This window comes from Pseudorca crassidens, chromosome 2 (assembly GCF_039906515.1).
Source record: "Pseudorca crassidens isolate mPseCra1 chromosome 2, mPseCra1.hap1, whole genome shotgun sequence".
NCBI classification, from domain to species: domain Eukaryota; kingdom Metazoa; phylum Chordata; class Mammalia; order Artiodactyla; family Delphinidae; genus Pseudorca; species Pseudorca crassidens.
The window spans coordinates 112,600,485-112,627,157 of NC_090297.1; the positions used below are offsets into that span (position 1 = coordinate 112,600,485).

At 45.8% G+C, this 26,673-nt stretch overlaps 1 protein-coding gene and 1 pseudogene across 7 annotated transcripts; both read left to right on the forward strand.

Annotated features, from left to right (window-relative positions):
* The first annotated feature begins 19 nt into the window (after positions 1-19).
* Positions 20-503, forward strand: LOC137211357 (large ribosomal subunit protein uL23 pseudogene; annotated as a pseudogene).
* A 7,599-nt stretch (positions 504-8,102) lies between these two features.
* On the forward strand, positions 8,103-26,629 carry SLC25A44 (solute carrier family 25 member 44). Of its 7 annotated transcripts, XM_067728174.1 has the most exons (5): positions 8,103-8,270; positions 9,665-9,851; positions 13,594-14,231; positions 20,364-20,491; positions 24,011-26,629. In XM_067728174.1, exons 3-5 carry the CDS (start codon positions 13,607-13,609, stop codon positions 24,200-24,202), a joined length of 945 nt encoding a protein of 314 aa, XP_067584275.1. In that variant the 5' UTR covers positions 8,103-8,270; positions 9,665-9,851; positions 13,594-13,606; the 3' UTR covers positions 24,203-26,629. The 7 variants fall into 7 exon arrangements, 5 of the variants coding, with proteins under 5 accessions (XP_067584275.1, XP_067584274.1, XP_067584278.1 ...); XR_010941147.1 differs by lacking the exon at positions 9,665-9,851 and having other exon boundaries at positions 8,104-8,270; positions 20,369-20,491; positions 24,011-24,151; XR_010941148.1 differs by lacking the exons at positions 9,665-9,851; positions 24,011-26,629 and adding an exon at positions 17,655-17,761 and having other exon boundaries at positions 8,104-8,270; positions 20,364-20,486.
* The last annotated feature ends 44 nt before the right edge of the window (positions 26,630-26,673 follow it).

Below are 26,673 nucleotides of genomic sequence, written 5' to 3' on the forward strand. Positions count from 1 at the left end.
AACACAGCTTTTCACGAAGATGGCGCTGAAGGCGAAGAAGGAAGCCCCTGCCCCTCCCAAAGCCGAAGACAAAGCAGTCTTTAAAGGCCAAGAAAGCAGTGTTGAAAGGCGTCCACAGCCACAAAAAAAGAATGTCTGACGTAATCTACCTTCCAACGGCCCAAAACACTGAGGCTCCGGAGGCATTCCAAATATCCTCGGAAGAGCGCCTTTCAGAGAAACAAGCTTGACCATTACGCCATCATCAAGCACCTAGTCAGCCATGAAGAAGAGTGAAGACAACAACACATTGGTGTTCAATACGGATGCCAAAGCCAACAAATACCAGATTAAACAGGCTGTGAAGAAGCTCTATGACATTGACGTGACTAAGGTCAACACCCTGATCAGGCCTGATGGAGAGAAAGAGGCATATGTTCGACTGGCTCCTGACTATGATGCTTTGGATGTTGCCAACAAAATTGGGATCATCTAAGCTGAGTCCAGCTGGCTAATTCTAAATATAAAAGTTGTCAGTATATATAAGAGAAAGAATATAAAACACAGAAGGGGATGACACATGCAGTTACCCCTGCTGGACTCTCAACACCCTGGGGGCAGGAGGTATCTCAAGCCCATCTCCACAGCCTAAAGCGTGAGGCACTGTGCTCTAGTGAGAGGAGGCACCTGGGAAATGCTTACTGTTTATGAGAGCAAGACCTTTTCAGTCTCATCCTACCTGACTTCTCTGCAGCCTTTGACCCTGGTGACAATTCCTTCTTGTAACACTTATGCTTTGGTCTCTGGCTGCAGTGCTCTTGCTTACCTTCCTAGCTCTCTAACCACTGCTCCTCAGGTCTTTTAAGCACTTCTCTTTTCTTATTTCCCTTGAAAATTCCCCTTGGACAATATCTTCTGTGCTTATTGCTTCCACTCTCACCTCTCAACCAAGGATGCCCATTTATTCATTCAGCAAACATGCACAAAGTACTTGCTATGGTTCAGAATCTGGCCTAGGGACTTCCCCGGCAGTCCAGTGCTTCCACTGCACGGGGCTCAGGTTTGATCCCTGGTCAGGGAACTAAGATCCTTTTTGCCAGCGCAGCATGCCCACCCCCGCCCCGACCAAAAATAAAAAAGAATCTGGCCTAGACAGCTGGGGAGAAACCTGAATCAGACCTGCTTCCTACCCTCACAATCTGGCAGTAGGGACAGACTAGCAACAGTCAGAGCCCAGGGTGGGGTGGGGAAGAGCTATCGTGGGGGACAGAGTACTGCAAGCTCAGGCTTCCTGTCTCCCCCTCTAGCTACTGGTTACAGCCACCTGGATACGCCACAAACATCTCTGATGCAACGTGTCCCCAGCTGAATTTATCAACCCTTTCAAACCTACTTGCCCTCCCTTGTTCCCCAGCTAGTTAACCTCACTGCGATGGAGAAGCCTGGGACCTCTTCTCTCTCACCCCTCCACATTTAGTGGGCCACCAGTCTCATCCCCCCTTCCTCCTCTCTCTCCCTGGAATTCCTCAGCACCTCTCCATTCCCACAGGCCCAGATCACTGACCATGACGGCCAGAGCTGACCCCTGACCAGCCTCTGCCACCTTCTCCTGCTCCCATCCTGCATTCCACTCTCTGATAAAGGGTAGTTTACTTTAAAAAAAAAAAAGGGTTTCCCTGGTGGCGCAGTGGTTGAGAGTCCACCTGCCGATGCAGGGGACACGGGTTCGTGCCCCAGTCTGGGAGGATCCCACATTCCGCGGAGCGGCTGGGCCCATGAGCCATGGCCACTGGGCCTGCGCGTCCGGAGCCTGTGCTCCGCGGCGGGAGAGGCCATAGCGGTGAGAGGCCCGCGTACAGCCAAAAAAAAAAAAAAAAAGAAAGGAAAAAAACCTGCCTAAAACTCTAAATGGCTTTTCATTAAATCTAGAATTAAAAAAATGAAAACCCCTTGGTATGGCATGGCTTGCCTCCAGCTCCTCCATCCACATCTAGGCACTACTTGTAAATCCTGAGCCCCTCTATACAGCTTTCTGGAAAGATTTATTGAGTGCCTAGCACTATTCCAGGCCTTGGAGACACAGAGATGAATAGACATTCTGTGTAGAGGAACCAACAGTGAGGTTCTTTGGGTATGCTGTGTCTCCCTTCTAGAACAGCATCTTATCTATGTGTTCTTCTCTACCCTCCCATGCAGAGTTAGTGACCTATGCACACTTCAGTATAACCGTTTTCATACAGTGCTGTTTTTTCATTGTGTTTCTGTGAGCCTGACATATGGTAAACACTCTCTCAGTGCTGAAATCCATTCATTTATTCAACAAATATTTACTGAACACCTACTATGTGACAGGCACTGTTGGGTGCTGAGGGCAGATCAGTGAAAAAAACAGACACTATTCTTGCCATCACGGAGCCTACATTCTAGTGTAGGAGAGTGATAAATAAGTAAAATAAATAGGGTACTTTATAAACAACTTTTTTTTGTTTTTTTGGCTGTGCGGCTTGCAGGATCTTCCCCAACTGGGCCACAGCTGTGAAAGCCCAGAATCCTAACCACTAGGCCACCAGGGAACTTCTGATAGGGTACTTTATTTTATTTTTTTTAAATATTTCTTTATTTGGCTGCATCAGATCTTAGTTGCAGCATGTGGGATCTTTGTGGTGGCATGTGGGCTCTTCATTGCAGCACACGGGCTCTCTAGTTGTGGCATGCTGGCTCAGTAGTTGCAGCACGTGGGCTTAGTTGCCCCACGGCATGTGGGATCTTAGTTCCCCGACCAGGGATCGAACCCACGTCCCCTGCATTGGAAGGTGGATTCTTAACCATTGGACCACCAGGGAAGTCCCCTGATAGAGTACTTTAAATGGAGATGTGCTATGGAGAAAAAAATTTGAGTTGGAGAAAGAAGGTTGAGAGTGGAAGGAGTGTCTACAAGTTTAAATAGGGGATTCAGAGTAGGTCTCATTGATAAGATGATGTTTGAACAATGAAACAATGAAGTAAGTGAAAGTAGGAGCTACGTGGATGCCTGCAGAAAGAGCTTCTAGGCAGGACCAACAGCCAATGCAAAGGCCTTGAGGCAGGAATGAGATGAAATGAGAAAGATGCTGTGTGTGCATGGGGGAAGATTGTAGGACCCTGTAGGCCACTGTAGAGACTTTGGCTTTTACTGTGAATAAATGGGGGAGCCATTGGAGGATTTTGAACAGAGGAGGGACATGATCTGACTTAAAGCTTAAAAGTATCACTCTGGCTGCTTTATTGTGATTGGTACATAGCAGAAGCAAGGGTGGAAGCAAAGAAACCAGTGAGGAAGCTACTGGAATAATCCAGGTGATAGATGATGGGGGCTCTGATTAGGGTGTTAGTATGTTGGTGATGGGAAGTGGTCAAGCTCTGAACATTTAAAAAAATTTTTTTAATTGAAGTATAGTTGATTTACAATGTGTTAATTTCTACTGTACAGCAAAGTGATTCAGTTACACATATACATACATTCTTTTTCATAGTCTTTTCCATTATGGTTTATCACAAGATGTTGAATATAGTTCCCTGTGCTATACAGTAGGACCTTGTTGTTTATCCATTCTATATACAATAGTTTGCATCTACTAATCCCAAACTCCCACTCCATCCTCTCCCCACCACTCCCCAGCAACCACAAGGCTGTTCTCTGTGTCTGTGAGTCTGTTTCTTTTTTGTAGATACATTCATTTGTGACATATTTTAGATTCCACATATAAGTAATATCATGTGGTATTTGTCTTTCTCTGTCTGCCTTAGTTCACTTAGTATGATAATCTCTAGCTGCATCTATGTTGCTGCAAATGGCATTATTTTGTTCGTTTTTATGGCTGAGTAATATTCCATTGTATATATGTACCACTTCTTTATCCATTCATCTGTCTATGGACATTTAGGTTGGCTAATTATAAATAGTGCAATGAACATTGGGGTGAATGTATCTTTTCGAATTATAGTTTCCTCCAGATATATGCCCAGAAATAGGATTACAGGATCATATGTCAACTTTATTTTTAGTTTTTTGAGGAACGTCCATACTGTTTCCTATAGTGTATGCACCAATTTACATTCCCACCAGCAGTGTAGCAGGGCTCCCTTTTCTCCACACCCTCTCCAGCATTTGTTGTTTGTGGACTTTTTAATGATAGCCATTCTGAATGGTGTGAGGTGGTACCTCACTGTAGTTTTGATTTGCATTTCTCTAGTAATTAGTGATGTTGAGCATCTTTTCATATGCCTATTGGCCATCTGTATGTCTTTTTTGTAGAAATGTCTATTTAGGTCTTCTGCCCATTTTTGACTGGATATTTTTTTAAATTAATTAATTAATTATTTTTGGCTACATTGGGTCTTCGTTGCCGCACGTAGCCTTTCTCTAGTTGCGGCAAGCGGGGGCTACTCTTCGTTGCAGTGCGCGGGCTTCTCATTGTGGTGGCTTCTCTTGTTGCAGAGCACGGGCTCTAGGTGCGCAGACTTCAGTAGTTGTGGCTCGTGGGCTGTAGAGCACAGGCTCAGTAGCTGTGGTGCATGGGCTTAGTCACTCCATGGCATGTGGGATGTTCCCAGACTGGATAGAACCCATGTCCCCTGCATTGGCAGGCGGATTCTTAACCACTGCGCCACCAGGGAAGTCCAGGTTGTTTGTTTTTTTGTTATTGAGTTGTGTGAGCTGTTTGTATATTTTAGAAGGTAAGTCCTTGTCGGTTGCATCGTTTTCAAATATTTTCTCCCAGTCTGTAAGTTTGGACATATTTTTAAGATAAAGCCAATGGTATTTGATGATGGATTGCATGTGATATACAAGAAAAAGAGAACCTTTAAGGATGGCTCCAGGAACTATACTCAATATCTTGTAACAACCTATAACGGAAAAGAATCTGAAAAAGAATATATGTATATATAGTTATCTGAATCACTTTGCTGTACACCTGAAACTAACACAACATTGTAAATTAATGATACTTCAACTTAAAAAATTGGTTAAAAATTTTTTTTAATAAATAAAATAAATAAAAAAGAAAAGGATGGCTCCAAGATTTTCAGTCTGGGCAGCCAAAAGGATGGCGTTGCCAATGAATTGAGATGAATAAGAGAGCAGGTAGGTCAGATTTCAGGGACAAACAAGAGTTCCATTTCTGACATGCTAAGTATTAGTCAGGATTCTTCAGAGAAGAGAAACAGAACCATTAGGATATATATATGTATATATAATATATATTATTTATATATATAATGTATATTTTTTCATGGCTGAGTAGTATTCCATTGTATGTATGTACCACATCTTCTTTATCCATTCTTCTGTTGATGGATATTTAGGTTGCTTCCATGTCTTGGCTATTGTAAATAGTGCTGTTATGAACATTGGCGTTGATGCTGCCGTCTTTATTTATTTATTTATTTATTTATTTTTGTCTTCATTGGATCTTCTTTGCTGTGCTCGGGTTTTCTCTAGTTGTGGCGAGTGGGGGCTACTCTTGGTTACACCGCACAGGCTTCTCATTGTGGTGGCTTCTCTCGCTATGGAGCACGGGTTCTAGGGGTGCGGGCTTCAGTAGTTGTGGCACGTGGGCTCAGTAGTTGTGGCTCAGAGGCTCTAGAACGTAGACTCAGTAGTTGTGGCGCACGGGCTTAGTTGCTCCGCGGCATGTGAGATTTTCTCAGGCTAGGGCTCAAACCCGTGTCCCCTGCACTGGCAGGCGGATTCTTAACCACTGCGCCACCAGGGAAGCCCTATTTATTATTTTTTACCATTTAAAAATTGAAGTATAGTTAATTTACAATGTTGTGTTAGTTTCAGGCATACAGCAAAGTGATTCATATATATATATATATATATTCTTTTTCAGATTCTTTTCCATTGTAGGTTATTATAAGATAATTGAATATAGTTCCCTGTGCTATTCAGTAGGTCCTTGTTGTTTATCTATTTTCTACATAGCAGTGTTAATCCCAAACTCCTAATTTATCTCTCCCCCCACCCTGGCCATGCTGAAGTCTTTTTTTAAAAATTAATTAATTAATTTATTTATTGGCTGTGTTGTGTCTTTGTTGCTGCAAGCGGGCTTTCTCTAGTTGTGGTGAGCAGGGGCTACTCTTCGTTGCGGTGCGCAGGCTTCTCATTGTCGTGGCTTCTCTTGTTGCGGAGCACGGGCTCTAGGCACGCAGGCTTCAGTAGTTGTGGCATGTGGGCTCAGTAGCTGAGGCTTATGGGCTCTAGAGTGCAGGCTCAGTAGTTGTGGCGCACGGGCTTAGTTGCTCTGCAGCATGTGGGATGTTCCCAGACCAGGGCTCGAACACGTGTCTCCTGCATTGGCAGGCGGATTCTTAACCACTGCGCCACCAGGGAAGCCCCATGCTGAGGTCTTGATGCAGAATTTCTTCCCAGAGAAACCTTAGTGTTGCTCCAAAGGCCTTTCAACTAACTGGATGAGGCCCACCCACATTATCAAGGTAATCGTTACCTAAAGTCAGCTGATTGTGGATGTTAACCACACCTACAAAATACCTTCACAGCAACACCTATTAGTGAATAACTAGTTACTTACTATAGCCCTAGCCAGATTGACATAAAACTAACTTTCACACTAAGCTTGAAATGTCCATTAGATATTTTGAGGCAATTGTCAGTACAAATCTGTTGTTCAGGAGGGACCTTTCCTAGAGGTATCAAATTCTTTAATTGCAGTAAAATCACATAACATAAAATTTACTATTAGTGATATTTAGCCATTCACAGTGCTGTACAATCATCACCACTATCTAGGTCCAGAACACTTCCATCACTCCAAACGGACACTCTGTACTAATTAAGCAGTCACTCCCCACTCTTCCTCCCCCCAGTCCTTGGCAACCACTAATCCACTTACCTGCTTTTTGTCTGTATAGATTTGTCTGTTCTGCATATTTCATGTAAATGGAATTACACGATATGTGACTGTTGTGTTTGGCTTATTTCACTTAGCATAATGGTTTCAAAATTTATCCACATCATAGTATGTATCCATATTTCATTCCTTTTTTTGTTTTTTTTTAATTCACTGTGTAATATCCCATTGTATGGGTATACCACCATTTGTTTCTACGTTTTGCCTATCGTGAAGAAGACTGCTGCTGTGAACATTTCTGTACAAGTTTTTGTTTGAACTCTTGTTTTCAACTCTTTTGGGTATATATTCAGAGCGAAACTGCTTGGTCATATAGTAATTTTGCTTAACATATTGAGGAACAACCAAACTGTTCCCACAGCAGCTGCACCATTGTACATTCCCACCAGCAATGTCTGAGGGTTCCAATTTTTCCACATCCTTGCTAACACTTGTTACTTTCTAGGTTCTTGTTTGCTTGCTTTCTTGCTTGAATTTTAGCCATCCTCGTGGGTGTGAAGTGGGATCTCATGGTTTTGATTTGTTTTTCCCTAATGATATTGAACATCTTTTCATGTGCTTTTTGGTCATTTTTTTGAAGAAACATCTATTCAAGTCCTTTGCCCATTTAAAAAAATTGGATTGTTTGTCTTTTTGTTGTTGAGTTGTAGAAATATCTATTTTGAAATGAATCTCCACCCCCAGCCTCCCAGTCCCTTATTTAAAAGGCTCTGCCTCTTCTTTTAAATCCAAGCATAAGCAAATAGTTTTAGAGCTGGAAGAGACCACTCCGCCTCCAGGATGTTCCCTATTCCTGCAGTTTTTTGAGTTCCCAAACCTTAAAATTGGTTGTCTAAACTTAGTCCTTCCTGCTGCACACTGGCCTCTGTTTTGGCTCTGTAGATGAGAAAAATTACACAAAAATTTACAGATTAGATTTGAATTTAAGGATTCCAATAGATCGGAAACACAAGGTGACCCATTTAGAACAAGATCTTCAAGAAGCGCCGGGTGACTTTAAATTTCCAAGAATTAGAAAGACAACGCATGCGCTGTAGAGCTAAGGGCATGTCGAAGCCAATGAAGGCGTGGCCTCTGCCCGCATTCAAGATGGTTCCCAGGACCTTCCACCCTTGCTGCGGGGGCGGGGCGAAAGGCTAAAGGCTCAGAACGCCATTGGTGGAGTTGCACACCGTTCATCCCCGCCCCCCGTAGGAGGCGGGAGTGACAAAGTCCCAATTTCCGGTTCCGTCAGTACCGGGAGCCCGGTCGAGATGGAGGAAGATGCGACCGGAGGTCATCAGTCGCCCGAAACAGAGGATAGAGTGGGAGCTGCGGCCTAGAGATCCGCGCTTGGAGTTCACCTCAGACGGGGCGGAACCGCCCTGATGTGAGAAAGTAAGAAACCACCGGCTTGGGGTGCCTGAGGACTAAGTTCTCCGAGGACCTGGATCTGTCAGGGAGGCAGCGGGTGCCTGCAGTGGCCGGCTGCAATTCAGTGGGAGCCCGCCACGCAGTTTGGGGAATGAGGGGCGACTCTAACGAGTCATCTTTTCCTGTCGGAGGAGCATGAGTTTCGCTGACAGCGAAAGAAGCATGGCGAGAGGCATCTCGGGGGCCAGGACAGAAGCAGCTTAAAGGGGGTGTCATGTGGAGTAGGTGAAGAGGACTGTCATGTGGTGTCTGTCATGAGGGATCACGTGGGCACCTATGGAAGACCGAAGGAAGGCTGGATGGAAATCGCTTCATGCCCCAGAGGGGAGGTTGTCTTGAAGGGAGAGGTTAGAGGCATGCCAGGGAACTTCCCTAAGGAAATGCATGTTCATTAGGACAGGTGGGCAAGCATGTAAATATATTCACATTCATGTGGTAGATAGCTCCCAGGATGCAAAGCCTTGATGCAGTTGCAGTAAGAAGTACAGAGGAACAGAAGGAGGAAGCAAAGATGTTTCCAGCACAGAAGAGGGGACCAAACCCCACGGATGTCTTGTCAGGAGTTGTAGGTGGCTATTTGACTTGGGGGGGGTTGTTGACTGAAAAGATTTGAATAAGTCTAGAAGTCATCACTGAGCCCAGTCCTGGTGACAAGTCAGGATGGAGTCAGAGGGCTCCTAACCTAGTCATAATGGTCTGGACTCCTAGAGTAGTTGTTATTGTTATAATACTGACAATCCTTAATATTTAAGGCAATACTTTCCAAACTCTGATATATGTATTAACCACCCAGAGATCTTGTGAACGTGTTGGTTCTTATTCAGCAGGCCTATGGAGCATCCTGAAATTTTGTATTTCTAACAAGCTCCCAGATTATGCCCATGCTGCTGGTCTGAGTAGCAAAGATTTAGAGCAGCACTGTCCAGTAGAGCTTTCTGAAATGGTAGAAGTGCTTTGCTGTTAACAAAGTGCTTTCACACATTAGCTCATGTGAGTTGCACCACAGTGACATAGCTATGGCAGGCTTTACTAGCCCCATTTCACAGATGAGGAAACTGAATTTCAAAGAAGTGACTTGGTTCCAATCCTACTAGTAGGTAATGGAAGTGGAACTCAGACTTGGCTCTCCTGACTACTAGTGTTCTTTTCATCAAATGACCTTACATTCCAGGTGACACTGCCTTGTCCTGAACCAGAATCTTATCTCAGAACCTAGTGAACAGTCTGGTGTGGTTTTTCTGGTACAGGGAGAGGGGAAGTGGAGAAGGAGGTATACCTACTTGGGCCAGTTTGTCCCTTTCCTCTGATGGGCTCAGCAGTGGGGGTTCTGCCTCTGACATCTCATTTGATGATTTCAGGACATCCTGGGTCATCTGTTGGGTCTCCATATGAAGCACTTTAACCTTTGTGTCTAAGCTGTGTTAAAAGATGGGGGAAAATTCAGAATTGGAGCCATGAACACAAATAAGGATCTGGGAAAGAGCCATAAAGAAGCTGGGCTGATTGAATTGGAAGAAAGGAAGGCTGAAGGAAGTGAGCATACAGGTATCTGCATGGAGGATTTTCCAGAGGGTGAAACACAAGGAACTGGTTTTGATATTTCAGCGGGAAGTTTGGAGGTTAAATAACAAGGATCAGGTTGAGATCCCAACTTTTAGGAGCAACCCACCTTTCAAAGGGATAGAGGGGGTGGGTGCAGTGCCTTCCCCTTCAACTGTAGAGGCTCAGCCCTCTGTGGCATGACCTTTAGTGGCTTCTTCTGTCACCATGGTAATGATAGAAATTACCTGCTTTGGCCGTGGAGAGTCCTCCCTTCTTTCTGGGAATTTAAAATAGACTGGCACATGTGAGAGATGGAGGAAAGTGGGGAAATGGGGCGCTGGGTGCTGCTGTAGAATTTCTCATCAGGAGTTGTTGGCACTCTGTCATTCAGTTTGATAAGTTGAGACGGTGCCCAGAAAACCAGGTCCTAGAACAGAGTCCTTCGTGGCTCTGGCTCTCTGCCCTGCTCAGCACACAGTATCCATGAGCTGGGCAGGAGTCCTTGCTTGAGCCCTGCCGTATTTGTCCTGTGATGACAACAGGCCTGCCCAGCCACTCAGCTCAGTCACTCCACAAGCACGCTGGGAAAGCAGAGGCAGCTCTTGGTTTCAGTGGAACAAAGCGGAGAGAAATCCCTGGGCATCTGCTGCCGGGAGCTTATGCTTAACCCTTGGGTGACTGGCAGTCATGAGGGCATTAATTCTGCCTCCCAAGGGTGGGAATGACCTGGCTTTATACTGAACAGAATGATTTGTGCTGGAACTCCTCAACTCCCATGGAGTAGAGGGCATGATGGAGTAGAGGAGCAAACTTGGCTCATATCCTGCCTCCGCTAACCAGCTGTATGACCTTGGGCTTGTTCCTTTTAACCTATTTGTTGTACCTCAGTTTCCTCAGCAGAAGTGTCTTAACTGTGTAGAGGTTAAGTTGTAAGGATTACTTGAGGTAATAGGTGTCTAGGTGTCTCTCTCTCTTCTCCTCCTCTCTCAGTGGAAATGGACACATAACCTTGGGACCCTGGATGCCAAACACCCTGTTTGTCAGTGATACAGTGATCCCCTTCTCTTGAAGGACCTTAAAGGAGAAGTTTGCCACACTGGACTTGATGGGTGTCCTGGGCTGAGGCTGGAGGAAGGGCCACTTTTGCCCACAGCAAGTGGCACATCAGTGTTCCAGGGGTTCTCCTCCTAGAACCCCATCTCTAGCTCATTTCCCATGGCCTAGATTCTCTGTTCTGGTCAACCCAGTTGTTTCAAGCCATTGTTTTCTCCCTTTCACTGTCCACATGTATTCCTCCATTCAAGCTGCTTTGTCCTCCTCCAGGAAGCCTGTCTTGGTTACATGTGCCTCACCCATGCCTCACCTTGAAGCTGAGGTTTTCCCTCAGCTCACATGTACTCAGTTTGCACTGCAGGTATCTTATACTTTAATGAAAGTGATGCAGTCCAGCTCAGGAAATTCCAAAAAGCTAACCTTGCTTCCCCACTGACTTATATGGTAAACCAAGAAGCTACTTAGGCTGGTTGGGACCTTTGGTTGGGGAAGGTGGTTGAGGATGAACTCTGGTTATACACTTGACATGAGATTTGTCAAGGCTTTGGTGCTGGGACTGCCTGTGTAGAACACTTCACCTCTCTAGAGTTGTCCTTTTGATGTGGCCACCTCCTTTCCCATCCCTTAAGGATTTCTCTCAGAGCTTAGGGAGGCCCTGATTTCCTGCTTCCTGGACTTTAACTTCTCACTTTCCCCTTCTGGCTGAAAATGTCCAGTATCCTACACAGGAGCACATTACATTGTCACTATGTGTATGTCCAATATATGATGTCCTCTCATTTGACATTTCTTTTTTTTTTAATTATTTATTCATTTATTTAATTTTTGGCTGCATTGGGTCTTCACTGCTGCACGCCGGTTTTCTCTACTTGCTGAGAGTGGGGGCTACTCTTTGTTGCGGTGCGCGGGCTTCTCATTGTGGTGGCTTCTCTTGTTGCAGAGCACAGGCTCTAGGCACATGGGCTTCCGTAGTTGTGGCACACGGGCTTCAGTAGTTGTGGCTCAAGGTTTCTAGAGCACAGGCTCAGTAGTTGTGGCGCACGGGCTTAGTTACTCTGTGGCATGTGGGATCTTCCCGGACCAGGGCTTGAACCCAGGTCCCCTGCATTGGCAGGCGGATTCTTTCTTTCTTTTTTTTTTAAAAATTAAGTTAATTTATTTTATTTATTTTTGGCTATGTTGGGTCTTCGTTGCTGCATGCGGGCTTTCTCTAGTTGCGGCGAGCGGGGGGCTACACTTCATTGTGGTGCACGGGCTTCTCATTGTGGTGGCTTCTCTTGTTGTAGAGCACAGGCTCTAGGCGCGCGGGCTTCAGTAGTTGCGGCATGCGGGCTCAGTAGTTGTGGTGCACAGGCTTGGTAGTTGTGGCACACAGGCTTAGCTGCTCTGTGGCATGTGGGATCTTCCTGGACCAGAGCTCAAACCCATGTCTCCTGCATTGGCAGGCAGATTCTTAACCACTGCGACACCAGGGAAGCCCCTCATTTGACATTCCTTAAGTTGAAAGCTCCTGATTTTATACAGTTATTACAGTTGTAACCTTATTAGTTTTGTTTGAAACTTTAGTCAGTGGATACACTTAACATGAGGGCCACATGTACATTAATTTGCCCTGGTTTCTTTATCTCTGTGTCTTATATCCGTTCCCCAGAGGGATACTGTGTCCCCTTGAAGAGACTGAGTTTCTCGAAGGCAGAGTCTCTATATCTTTTCTGTCACTTGAATCTCCCTTCGCTACCTAGGGGCTGAGGTTATTATTTATATGCTTGGGGATGAAAGAGGCCAAGCACGTTCTCTACCCTGTAGTTAAGACTCTTCAGGGAAACTGCTTAGCTCTCAGGTGGTTCTCTTCTTTCTCTAGAGTGAGTTATCTAATAACCAAAGAGGACTCTGACCTTTGGCTTGTTCCTAAATTTCTAACTCCTTTCATTAGAAGGAAGGGAGGTGTGGGGGGGTTCCTGTGGAGTGAAAGCCCCACTTGTCTTCTTCCTTGCACTTTCTTCTAATGCAGACTGGAGAAGGTGTAAGTGTAGTGAATGTGGGTCAGGAGGAGCTCAGAGGGGCCAGCACAGGAAACCAGAAATAAAGTGAGGTGAGTCAGCTGGTAAATGGTGGTAAAAGAGGCACCCTGCTGAGGCTCAAAGGCCCAAGGCCAAAGGCCATGGCTCCTCAGGCCCAGGAGTGTCAGAAATGGAGCACTTCCCTTTAGCCTTTAGGAACCTCCAGAATGTCACTTAGTGACATCCCATTAGCCCACTTAAAGGCCAGGTGGTTGGTTTGCCCACAGCATCCTGAGCTGTCTGGGTGAGCTAGAGAAGGAAAAGGAGAATGGGCCGTGACACCAGGGCCTGGGCAGAGGCAGAGAGACCAGAATAGCTGATCTGATAAGCTGGGGGTAGGGAGCTGAGGTGGGAGTGGGCCCACGGGAGTCACTGAGGTGAGAAACAATTTTCAGAAGAGGGGTCCTGAATTGGGACAGACTGGTAAAGGAGAGAGAAGAGGGCACTATCCCGATCCATGAAGGAAGAATCAGGCAGGGGTTGGCAGAGCCAGACTGGGTGAAGTCTAAACTTTGGAGAAGTGAGTACCCCAGGAGCTGAAGCCTGAGAATGGGGTTTCAGAGCCCATCCAGGAGGGGAAAGTGCAAATTCTGATCTCCTTCACATTCCCTCCACCCTGCTTAAATCCGCAGGTCTCCAGACACAATGGAGGACAAACGTAACATCCAGATCATCGAGTGGGAACACCTGGACAAGAAGAAGTTCTACGTGTTTGGTGTGGCAATGACGATGATGATCCGTGTCAGTGTCTACCCATTCACCCTCATCCGCACTCGCTTGCAGGTTCAGAAAGGCAAGAGCCTCTACCATGGGACCTTTGATGCCTTCATCAAGATCCTACGGGCAGATGGTGTGACTGGCCTCTACCGGGGGTTCCTGGTCAACACCTTCACCCTCATATCTGGCCAGTGCTATGTTACTACTTATGAGCTCACCCGGAAGTTTGTAGCTGACTACAGCCAGAGCAACACAGTCAAATCACTGGTGGCCGGTGGCTCGGCCTCTCTCGTGGCTCAGAGCATCACAGTGCCCATTGATGTGGTCTCCCAGCACCTGATGATGCAGCGCAAGGGTGAGAAAATGGGCCGCTTCCAAGTGCGAGGGAATCCAAAGGGACAAGGGGTAGTTGCCTTTGGCCAAACCAAGGACATCATCAGGCAGATCCTGCGGGCTGATGGACTTCGTGGCTTCTATCGGGGCTATGTGGCTTCGCTGCTTACTTACATCCCAAACAGTGCTGTCTGGTGGCCCTTCTACCACTTCTATGCAGGTAAGCAGGGACCAGGAGGGTGGGGGTGGAGGATGGTCACTAATAGACAGAGATGCTTTTGCTCTGTGCATGTTGGAATGAGTGATTTAATGGGAGACTGGACCATTCATACAGCAAACATTTGAATCCAGGAGGATTCAGAGATGAGTAAGACATGGTTCTTCCCTTCAAGGAGCTAATATTATAGTGGAGGGAATCAGACAAGTAAAGTATATGACTGTAGGACGTTCTCGATGAATCAGGATCAACTAAGTTTAGTGGAATATTGGCAGAGAATCATAAGGTGGGGAGGGACAAAATCCATAGGATTTAAAGATGAAAGCAATGGAGCAATGGGTAATAGCTTTTGAGTTGGATGCCTTTCCTTACTATTTTTTTTTTTTTTACATTTTTTTCTTTTTTAAAAAAAACTATTTTATTTATTTATTTTTGGCAGCGTTGGGTCTTCGTTGCTGCGCACGGGCTTTCTCTAGTTGCGGCAAGCGGGGGCTACTCTTTACTGCGGTGTGTGGGCTTTTCATTGCCCCGTGGCATGTGGGATCTTAGTTCCCTGACCAGGGATCGAACCTGTGTCCCCTGCATTGTAAGGTGGATTCTTTACCACTGGACCACCAGGGAAGTCCCTCTCCTATTTTTCTAATTGTACTTTTTTTTTGTGTGTGTGGTAGCTCTGTCTCTTCTTCTGTTTAACACAGTCTTTCATCTGGAGTATTTGGTAAAATTCAGATACATGGACTCCACCTCGACCCTTTGTATCAGATTCTTTGGGAATGGATGCTGGCAATCTTAATGTTAGAGAACCTTCCAAGGAAACGTGAGCATTTTCTCTGGAGTCTGTCCTCACCCCTCTCTCCGCATTTGATTTCATTTACAATTAGAGTTGTCCTTTTCTAATATGTCCAAAATTTCTATTTCTGTTCCCAAAGTTACGTGTCCAGAGCTCTGGACAGACATCCTGGCTGTTGGACCTTTTGACCTGGAGGCATGCACTTACATCTGAAATTTGTTTCAATTAACCATTTTTCATCCCAAGCTGGCTTTCTCTTCTGACTTACTTTCATGTGTCAGTGGCCATGTTATTCTCCAAATCACTGAAACTGAGGCCTTGGGCATAGTGCTTGGCCCCTTGTCCTTGTCCCCACATCTAGTCCTAGTGACCCTGGAATGTCTTGTCCAACTTTCTGTCCATTCCCACTGCCTTTCCTGAAAACCATTCTCTGTACCTACCCTCTTGGACCATTGCATCAGCCTTCTAGCTGTTCCAAGTCTCTTCCTTCCTATCTACACACAAGTCCCTAATGGATTAACTTTATTTATTTATTTTTAAAATTTTATTAATTTATTTATTTTTGGCTGCTTTGGGTCTTCGTTGCTCCGCGTGGGCTTTCTCTTGCTGTGGTGAGCGGGGGCTATTCTTCATTGCGGTGCGCGGGCTTCTCATTGTGGTGGCTTCTCTTGTTTCAGGGCACGGGCTCTAGGCGCGAGGGCTTCAGTAGTTGTGGCTCGTGGGCTCTATAACACAGGCTTAGTAGTTGTGGCGCACGGGCTTAAGTTGCTCCACGGCATGTGGGATCTTACCGGACCAGGGCTTGAACCCGTGTCCCCTGCCTTGGCAGGTGTATTCTTAACCACTGTGCCACCAGAGAAGTCTCCCTAATGGATTAACTTTAAACTCTGGTTGTGATGTTCAGTGGCTCCCACTGCTTACTCAATAAAATCCAAACTCTTCAGCCTGGCTTCACCTTCCCTTTTCAGTGAAACATCTTGCTGTTTCCCTATGTATAGTCTATGCTGCAGCCAGGCCAGTTCACACACCGTTCCTCCACCGTGCATCATCTCTCCCACCTCTGCTGTATTCATATCCCTCTGCTAGATGCCTTCCAGGTCCACTTACCCTGGTGAAATCATGACTCATTGCCTCCTCTCCCATCCTCTCCATGTATCTCTCAACTCAGAAATGATCTTTCCCTCCTTCCAACTCCCATGACATTGCTTCAGTCTTTCTTAAGGCAGTTAGAACATTTGCCTTGATGTTATTTTTATGTGCCTATCTCTTCTGTTATTTGCACAGGTTCTTCTTTTTTCTTAATACTTTTTTTCCCCCAGCTTTATTTTGATATAATTGACTGGAAAGTTTCTTGGAAGGGGGTGGAAACTAACATTTACTGAATACCCACTGTGTACCACACTCTGTGACACTGTGTGTCTCAGGGCCTGGTGAATTGTAAGTGCTCAGTAAATATTTGTTGAGAGAGTAGACTGGTTTTTGTCACTCCATTTTGCTTAAAATCTACCAATGCTGCCTTATGGGTATTTACAATAAAATCTAATGCTTCTCACGGTCAATACAGGTCTATGTGATCTGGTCCCTGTCTGCTTCTCCAGCCCCATCTTGTGCTCCTCTGCCCTTACTCACTCTGGTCCATTCTCACTGCCCTTCTCTCAGTTCCTGAGACACACCAAGCTCTGTTCTCACCTCAAGGCCTTTGCAGATACTGTTCTTTCTGCCTGGAATAGACTTTCCCCTGTTGTTTGTGTGTCTGGGTCCTTCTCATGCTTCAAGCCTCAGCGTACATGCCATCTTTGCAAAGAAGACTTCTTTTTTTAAAAAAAAATTAATTAATTAATTAATTAGTAAATTTTTGGCTGTGTTGGGTCTTTGTTGCTACGTGCGGGCTTTCTCTAGTTGTGGTGAGAGGGGGCTACTCTTCGTTGCAGTGTGTGGGCTTGTCATTGCGGTGGCTTATCATGTTGTGGAGCATGGGCTCTAGGTGCGCAGGCTTCAGTAGTTGTGGCACACAGGCTTCAGTAGTTGTGGCTCGCAGACACTAGAGCACAGGCTCAGTAGCTGTGGTGCACGGGCTTCGTTGCTCTGTGACATGTGGGATCTTCCCAGACCGGGGATTGAACCCCTATCCCTGCATTGGCAGGTGGATTCTTAACCACTGTGCCACCAGGGAAGTCCCAAGAAGACTTCTTTACCCAGTTGGAAAGAGGGCTCTTCCTGTTTTCTTTTTTTTAATTGATTTATTTTTAAATTTTATTTATTTACTTATTTTGCCTGTGTTGGGTCTTCATTGCTGCGTGCAGGCTTTTCTCTGGTTGCGGCGAGTGGGGGCTACTCTTGTGGTGTGTGGGCTTCTCATTGCATTGGCTTCTCTGGTTGTGGAGCACAGGCTCTAGGCGCGTGGGCTCAGTAGTTGTGGCTCATGGGCTCTAGAGCGCAGGCTTAGTAGTTGTGGCGCACAGGCTTAGTTGCTCCGTGGCGTGTGGGATCTTCCCAGACCAGGGCTTGAACCCGTGTCCCCTGCACTGGTAGGTGGATTTTTAACCACTGCGCCACCAGGGAAGCCCTGTTTTCTTTTGTAGCACCTTGTTTTCCAGATGCTGCCTTCCAGTGGTTGTGAAATGTTTTCTTCTCAGGAGCAACAAGACACCCTTGAGGCAGAGCCACCAGTTCACTTTGTTTCTTTCTGTATGCTGACCCTGGGGAAGAAAGTGATTAGAAATCCAGGGGAGAGGTGGTTCTGGTAAGGCTTAAGGAATTCTGTCATGCCTTCGGACTTGGAAGCCCTCGCTTCTGTCCTGCCAACCTCCACCATCCTACTTTTTTCCTAATCTTTAGTTGCCTGGCGGTAAATTACCAAAACTAGGAGCATAAGAAAAAAATATATATATATATATATATTTTTAAATTGAAGTATAGTTGATGTATAATAGTTTATAAATTACAGGTGTACAATATAGTGATTCACAATTTTTAAACGTTATACTCCATTTATAGTTATTACAAAATATTTGCTATATTCCCTGTGTTGTATAGTATATATCCTTGTAGCTTGTTTGTACCTCTTTTTTTTTTTTTTTGAGGTATGCGGGCCTCTTACTGTTGTGGCCTCTCCCGTTGCGGAGCACAGGTTCCGGACCCGCAGGCTTAGCAGCCATGGCTCACAGGCCCAGCCGCTCCGCGGCATGTGGGATCTTCCCGGACCAGGGCACGAACCCGTGTTCCCTGCATCGGCAGGCGAACTCTCAACCACTGCGCCACCAGGGAAGCCCTTGTTTGTTCCTCTTAATCCCCTACCCCTATATTGCTCCTCCCCGCAAGAAGAAATTCTTAAAGGTATTATGGTGACTGAATTGTACAGAGAAAACTGAGAGGGAACCTTGGAGATGATAAATCTATTTTACATCCAGTCTCACTCAGAGTAAGAGCCAAAGTCCATGCAATGGCTTCAGGGCCATACCTCTTAGACTTCATCTACTGTTCTTTCCCTCATTCATTCGGCTGCAGGCATACTGGCCTTGGTGCCAAAGACCTCAGGCATGCTCATGCCTCAGGGCCTTTGCATAGGATGTTACCTCTGCTTGGAAAGTTCTCGCCACAGATCTATAAGGCTTATACTATCCTTTAGGGCTTTGCTTAGACTTCACCTTCTACCCTTTCTGCCCTTGGCATTCCTTATCTCCTTTTCCTGCTCTATTTTTTTCTATAATTAGCACACAACATGTCTGACATAGTTGTATATTTTGCTCTTTATTTATTTATTGTCTGTTTTCCCCCACTAGAATGTAAGTTTCATAAGGACAGGGATTTGAGGCTATTTTATTCACTGTTGTATCTTTAGAACCCAAAGTGACTGGCTCGTGGTAATCACTCAATAAATCTTTGTTGAATAAATGAACGAACTCTTGTCTCTCACCTCCAGAGAGGGAAAAGCAAAATAATTCAATTGCAGGTGAACTTCCTAGTGACACTGGGATTGGGTGGATCTGGGTATTATTACATCTTCTTCATCAGCATTTTGAAAAATGAATTTTCCTTTCTTTTTTTTTTAATTAATTAATTTATTTATTTTCGGCTGTGTTGGGTCTTTGTTGCTGCGCGCGGGCTTTCTCTATTTGGGGCGAGCAGGGGCTACTCTTCCTTGTGGTGCGCCGGCTTCTCATTGCGGTGGCTTCCCTTGTTGCGGAGCACAGGCTTTAGGCGCGTGGGCTTCAGCAGAGTTGTGGCACTCAGGCTCAGTAGTTGTGGTTTGCAGACTCTAGAGCTCAGGCTCAGTAGTTGTGGCGCACGGGCTTATTTGCTCTACCGCGTGTGGGATCTTCCCTGTCCAGGGCTCGAACCCATGTCCCTTGTATTGGCAGGTGGATTCTTAACCACTGCGCCACCAGGGAAATCCAATTTTCCTTTCTTGATATAGGCTGAAGAAAAGTTCTCACTGTAGGATATGATTTTCTCTTTTAATTGTAATTGTTTTTATTTTTTAAAACATTCATATGGTTCAAAATTCAAAAGGTAAGAAAGGGTATGCAGTGAAAACACTCCTCACCTACCACAGTCACCCAGCTTCCTTCCTTAAAGACAATTAGTGTTACCAATTTTTAATGTATCTTACCAGTTATCCAGTGCACGTATAAGAAAATATGTGGTGTGTGCTTTTCTAGCCAGTGAGTTGTGAAAAGTAGAGCATAAGCATAAGAGTTTTACATCAGGAGTGATTTCTGAAAGGAGTCAGCAAGCAAAGAGGTTTTGAAATCCCCTTCTCCAGAGGAATTTTTGTCCTATGCAAAATGACTTCTGGAAGGGGCCTGAGATTTAAAAATTTTTGTTGGTTCAGGGCTTCCCTGGTGGCGCAGTGGTTAAGAATCCGCCTGCCAATGCAGGGCACACCGGTTCGAGCCCTGGTCCAGGAAGATCCCACATGCTGCGGAGCAACTAAGCCCGTGCATCACAACTACTGAGCCTGCGTTCTAGAGCCCGCGAGCCACAACTACTGAGCCCACGTGCCACAATTACTGAAGCCTGCATGCCTAGAGCCCGTGCTCCGCAACGAGAAGCCACCGCAATGATAAGCCCGCACACTGCAACGAAGAGTAGCCCCCACTTGCCACAACTAGAGAAGGCCTGCGTGCAGCAACGAAGACCCAGTGCAGCCAAAAATAAATAAATAAATTTATTTAAAAAATTTTTTTGTTGTTGGTTTAGATGGAAGCAAAGATGGGAGTTATAGGGTCTAAGGTGGCTAAGGATGGAGGGTTTGTCATCGTTGGGCCAACTGGTAGAAAAGGTTTGGGGCCGTGTGGAGTGGAACCTCATGTCTTGAGGCATTATCTTTCCCTTGATTCCAGAGCAGCTCTCGTCCCTCTGCCCTAAGGAGTGCCCTCACATCGTCTTTCAAGCCATCTCGGGGCCTCTGGCTGCAGCCACTGCTTCCATCCTCACCAATCCCATGGATGTCATCCGAACCCGAGTACAGGTAAGACCAGTCTTCTCCCCTACCCTCCTCCCAGATAAACCATTAGAAGTGTGATCTTGAGGCCCTCCAATATTTCCTGACCTCTTTGTGTCATGGCCCTCTAGTCTAGCCAGCCTTCTCCTGGTCATCCAAGCCTCTTCCTTGTGGTTATGCTTACCATCTGCAGAAACCAGCTGAGCACTTTGAATCACCTAGAATGTTTCTGTCATCCTGTCTGCTACCTTGCATGCCTCTACTCCTTTCCTTGCCCATGCATCTAGGAATTCTTACTGCTTTCTTCTAGGCTTTCATCATAATAGCATAGCCTATCAACCACCTTTTCCTTACCTTGTAGCTTTGTGGTTATTAGAAATATGATTTTAGTTAATTTCGTAAGTCTATCTAGCTTCTCCACTTGGCTATGTGCTCTCTACAGTGAAAATGACTGTCCTTGAACAGGTTTCACAGATTGTTCTGTGTGGACTCAGCACAAACACAGATAAAGCCCTGGGTGGTGTTGTCCAGAAGTTATAGTCCCTGTCTTTAGTCAGCTTAATGACAATTTCACAGCCCCGAGTCCAAGGAAATAGAATCTGAATGATAATGTATAATATACACATGGTAGGTTTTGCTATATAAAGCTTTAGGTGGAGGGACTTCCCTGGGGTCCAGTGGGTAAGACTCCGCGTTTCCAATGCCAGGGGCCTGGATTCAATCCTTGGTCAGGGAATTAGATCCCGCATGCATGCTGCAACTAAGAAGCCCGCATGCCACAACTGAGAAGCCCACATGCTGCAACTAAGACCCAGTGCAGCCAAGATAAAAAAATAAATAATAATAAAATTTAAAAATAAATAATAATAAAAGAAAATAAATAAATAATCATAAAATAAATAAATAAATATTTTTAAAAAAACTTTAGGTGGAGAGAATGGGGGAATTTTAATATCTGATTTGGGTAACTTAACAGGACAGCTGTCCAGGAGGGTGTGGTCATTGAGTTACAGTGAGGAGAGGGAAGGAAAATAACCTTAGCAGATGGAGGTGAAGTCAGCTTCCCTGATACCAGGATGTTGGGATGGAGGTGGCTGGTAAATCTAGGTACAGTTGACTCTTGAACAACATGGAGTTTAGGAGCACTGACACTCCGCATAGTTGAAAATTTGAGTATAACTTGGCCCTCTGAATCTGTGGTTCGCCATCCACAGATCGCATAGTACTGTAGTGTTTTGGGTTTTTTTAAGTATAAATAAAAATGAATTTTTACTTAAATCATTTTGGTATAGATTATAGTCAAAGATATTTAAACACATTGTGGGTAATATAAGCAGGCAGTTCAATTTTAAATTCAATTTTTTATGTAGTAACTCTGCTACGTATGTACAATTTTTTTTTTTTTTTGTGGTACGCGGGCCTCTCACTGTTGTGGCCTCTCCCGTTGTGGAGCACAGGCTCCAGACGCACAGGGTCAGTGGCCATGGCTCACGGGCCTAGCCGCTCCGTGGTGTGTGGGATCTTCCCGGACCGGGGCACGAACCCGTGTCCCCTGCATCGGCAGGCGGACTCTCAACCACTGCGCCACCAGGGAAGCCCCCTATGTACAATTTTGATTTATTTCCAGAGAAGTAAAATAATCTCTTTAAATTTAATGTTAGCGTAAGCATGGAATTCTTAAATTAACCAAGTGTGTACTTTAGAGAAACAGGAATATATCTTGACATGTTTAGAGAGATATACAATCCATAAAGGTTAAATAGCAATGGTAAAGTCTTCCCGGTTATTATATTTATTTTATTTATTTATTTTTAAAATTTTTATTAGTACTGTAGTGTTACTTGTTACTGCTGGAAAAAAACATACTGCATATAAGTGGACCCATGCAGCTCAAACCCGTGTTGTTCGAGGGTCAGCTGTGTATTGGTCCCTAGGAAAGTATGCGCCCCCTCCACGACCCACACATTTGAAAATGAGTGGCATCTGATTGGTTTGCAAATAATAAAGTGTATAGGTTCCATCCTTATTCTCTCCTGAGCCTTGTTCTGGATGTTCCATGAGGAGATTCAAGGAAAAGGACAGGTCCTTACTTTGACGAGTTCCCAGGCTGGAAGAGACAGCACATATGAGGACCAGGGCCATAGCTAAAAAAGCCCTTGACGTGGCTGTGGATAAGTGGAGGATTAGGGGAGCACAGGTGGTCAGAGGAAGAAGGGAAAGGGGGAATGTGGAGGAGGGCGCTAAAGGAGGCAAAGAGGAATGGGGAGACGTTCTTAGTCAGAGATGGGACCACCTTGTGAATAGAGGGAAGTATAACAAGGAGTGTGTCTGTCCTGCATTGGCTGAAGGTCTGAAGGGGGTAATCTCTAAAAGTGTAATTTGGTGGCAGGTATGGGGGTGGGGGGGAAGAAGAGGGCAAGACTATTAAGAAAAAAGAGAGAAAAGATTCCAGTATGATAGGGAAGACAGGTCACAGGGTGTGTGGGAGATGACAGGGTTGGAGGGGGAGGACTCTAGCCATGGGGCTTCAGAGGGATTGAGATGATCAGAATCAAAATCACTGGTAGAGAGAGCTGAGACAGGCTGGGACCTGGGCCCCTTTGCTGCAGTGCTGCAGGGCTTGCACATGGACACACCTCTCCTTGAGCAACGGAATATAAAGAAACTATATGGGACTAAAAACAACTGTGTGCATGCCCAGTTGGGGCAAATTCTGGACCCAAAACATACAAAGAAACCAAAAAACCCAACTGCCACTTTTGAAGTGCCGGGAGCAAAAGCAGGGTACTGTGCATGCTCCCTGCACACACCACCACCTAAGGGGCGGCGAAATACCTAAGCCACCCCTCTGGCCAGACTCCTGGACACACCCCTACCCTCACCCCATATAAGAAACAAGCTTACCTCCCTTTGGGGAGTGAGCAAGCAAAGGAAGCTCTTGTTTGTTCTTGCTCCCCTCTTGTGCAGCAAGGGCCCCAGTAAAGCCTTGCCTGAATTTCTTGTCTGGCCTCTAGTCGATTTCTATTGCTTCGGGAAGGCCAAGAACCCTGGCCCGTAACAGAGCTGCAGAGGCCCTTAGAGGTGATTTAATCCAGCCTCCCTGAGACCAGAGAGAAGCACTTGGTCCAAAGACTCATCACTATGTAGTTTATCTAATGATATGAATTATAACTACCATTTATTGAATACTTACTGTCTGCCAGGCACTGTTCTCAGCATTTACAAGTATTCTTTTGTTTACTTCGTAGAACAACCACACAGGGTAGGTATTATCATTACTATTTTATATTTGAGGAAACTGGGGTGCAAAGTGTTAAGTAAAGTACCTGAGATTATGCTGTTAGTAAATTGTGGAGCAGAATTCATACCAGGCAGTCTGGCACCAGAGCCCATACTCAGTCACTGTGCTGAACTGTCCCGCAGAAGCAGAGTCCAGCCCTCTGACTCCCAAGTCTAATTCTTTCCACTTTAGCCTAAGGCAGAGGGAGATTGGGTAGAGGGGCTTTGACTGCAGACCGTCGTCCTCCAATGCGTTGACTTTTCCAGGTTGAGGGCAAGAACTCCATCATCCTGACCTTCCGACAGCTGATGGCAGAAGAGGGGCCTTGGGGCCTCATGAAAGGCCTCTCCGCCAGAATCATCTCAGCCACGCCCTCAACCATTGTCATTGTGGTGGGCTACGAGAGCCTCAAGAAACTCAGCCTCCGACCTGAGCTGGTGGACTCAAGACACTGGTAACGAGTGATGGGGAGAGAAGCCTGCTGTTTCCCACACTACTCTGAGTCAGGGGCAGAGAGGAGAGGGTAGCACCCTCTTCAGGTGCCCCACCAGATACCGAGTCCGGCCCTGGATCAGGGACAGAGACTTTGAACTGCTCTTGCTGAAGAGGCTCCACGCCTGGATCCCCTGCTCTCATTTTTAAATTTTCTTGCCAAACTCGGCTCACTCATTCAGTGCAGGTACTGTCCTGCCCTAAGGAAATCCACTCTCCCTGCCAATCCCACTCCATCCATCCCCTGCCAACCCTTCTCTGCCTTCCCCCTCCATCTGTGTCCCTGAGATCCTGAGAAAAGCTGCACATAGAACTTGCTTACTACCACTGGTTCTTCCTCTTGGGCTTTCAGCCCAGATTCCAAGCAGTTGCCATCAGCCCTTTCCTGCTTCATCTCTTAGGCTTGCTTATTTTTATTTTGGGACTGAGCTGCCCACCAGACTACTCTGCTTTTCCCTGCCACTGGGGGCAAGGTGCCAGGCACTTTTGCACAGGGAGTGGGAGCAGCAAAAACCTCTGGTTCTCCAGAGCACTCATCCTCTGTTTGGAGAGTTATTAGGTTGGGGAGAAATGTTGATACTTTATTTTGTGTGTGTATTTTTCTGTGAACCAGGCTACTGTCTTAGTCCTGCTAAAGCACCAATCCTGCAGTCAGAGCCCACCCCTTCCTCAGACAGGTGGAAAAATATCATGTAGCTTTTCCCTCAATCCCAGTTATCTATCCCTCCCAGTCCCTTCAGTCCCAGCAGCCTCAGGATATATAAGCTGTTTTTTTCCTCCTGGCCCAGATGACTACAGTGGTGGGCACAGCTCTAAATAGATCAGACTGTCTGGGACACACTGGACTTGGAACACTACCCTGAAAAGTCTGGTTTAGAGAGTAGTTGGTTTGGAAAGTGACAGGAGTATATGTGTGCCCTAGTGCATCTCCCTCGACCAGCTGAGCCAAACCTAGGAGAGGGCAGTGGAGGTTCTCAGCCCCAGGCAGTCATGACACACATATATACCCCAATCACTTGGGACTCACAGAAACAGATGTTGTCTCATCTCTGAGATGTGGAACTGTTTGTGTTTTTCTTGTCTCCGATCTGAGGAGTCATCCCGGTCATGGTACCCTCTGGAGGGATGCTTGGAGGCGGGTAAAGGGCGGGTCAGGAACTCACCCAATACCAGGACCACTGCATTTACCAGCCTGATACTGCCGAGATGATCTGTTGAAGCTCTCAGGAGCTAGATGATGAGTGCTCCTTCCCTGCCTCATCCTTCCCCCACAACACACACCTCCTCTACCAAGCTTGTGTTGCAGGTGAGGAGAGGTGCAGTAAATGGAATGACAAGAAGGCATATCAAACCCTGCACTTTTACTTGAGACATCTGGCTTGGATGACCCTTCAAACTTTCTTATTGGTCCCACCCCCTGGGAGAAGCCATGGTGCCAATTTGAAAGGTGCTAGCTACCTGAAGCCTTGATATTTCTTATGGCTGCCCCACATTCTATCCCCCAGGCAAGATCAGAATCTGAATTCTCTACCTTCACCACCACCACTGCCCATCTTGGGCTCTATCTTTGAGGGTTATTTTCTCTTTCACTTATTTTTATTTTTGACTGTCCCTTCTTGCGCTTTGTCAGGAGTCCTCCAATTTCTATTCACAAATGGTCATCCAAAGGGTTGGGCCCACAGATCATGAATCTTCCTGCCTCTCAGTCACTCCTTTACCCTAAGAACCACCAACATAATAGAAGCCAGGGGTCCCTCCTTTCTCTTTAAACTCATCCTAGTGAGACCTTTGGAGGTTGGTTTTCTCAGCTCCACACCTTCCCCTCCCTACAGTCTTGTCTTCAGTCCTTCCCCACCATTGCAAAGTGGGTAAAGTATCAGGGACAGGAGGTAGTCTCCTGCTTCTCATGTCTTAGGTTGTTTCCATCCCAGACTCCTCCAGACTCTTTCTTCTGTTTTATTTTATTGTACAGTATTTCAGCCTTTCACCTGTTTCCTCTGTCTCTCTGTCACACACACAGTTTTAAAGGACGATGGGCATTTACTAAAAGGGACCCCTGGCCCCTACTTTCCCATCTAATATTTTAGGGACTGGGATTGGGTTTGGTTAAAATGCCTTGGTGGGGGTGGGATAGTGGGCTTCCATTTTCCCAGGACCATGGATCGGGACCAATTGGAATTTTTGATACATTGGTCTGTAGCCAAAATTGGAAGAAACTTTCAGGGGACTGGGCAAGACGGGAAACCTGATGGGAGTATTTAAGGACAGGGGAATAAAGTGCAGATGCAGTTAACATTTGATAAAATGGACTCGTGAATATTAACAGCGAACATTCACTGTTGCACTGTATGAAGTCTCCGAAGTGTAATTAAACGTTTTTATTGAGTCCTTGAGCTTTGCGCTTATTTTGCCCGCTTGCCGAGAAAGTATGTTACGT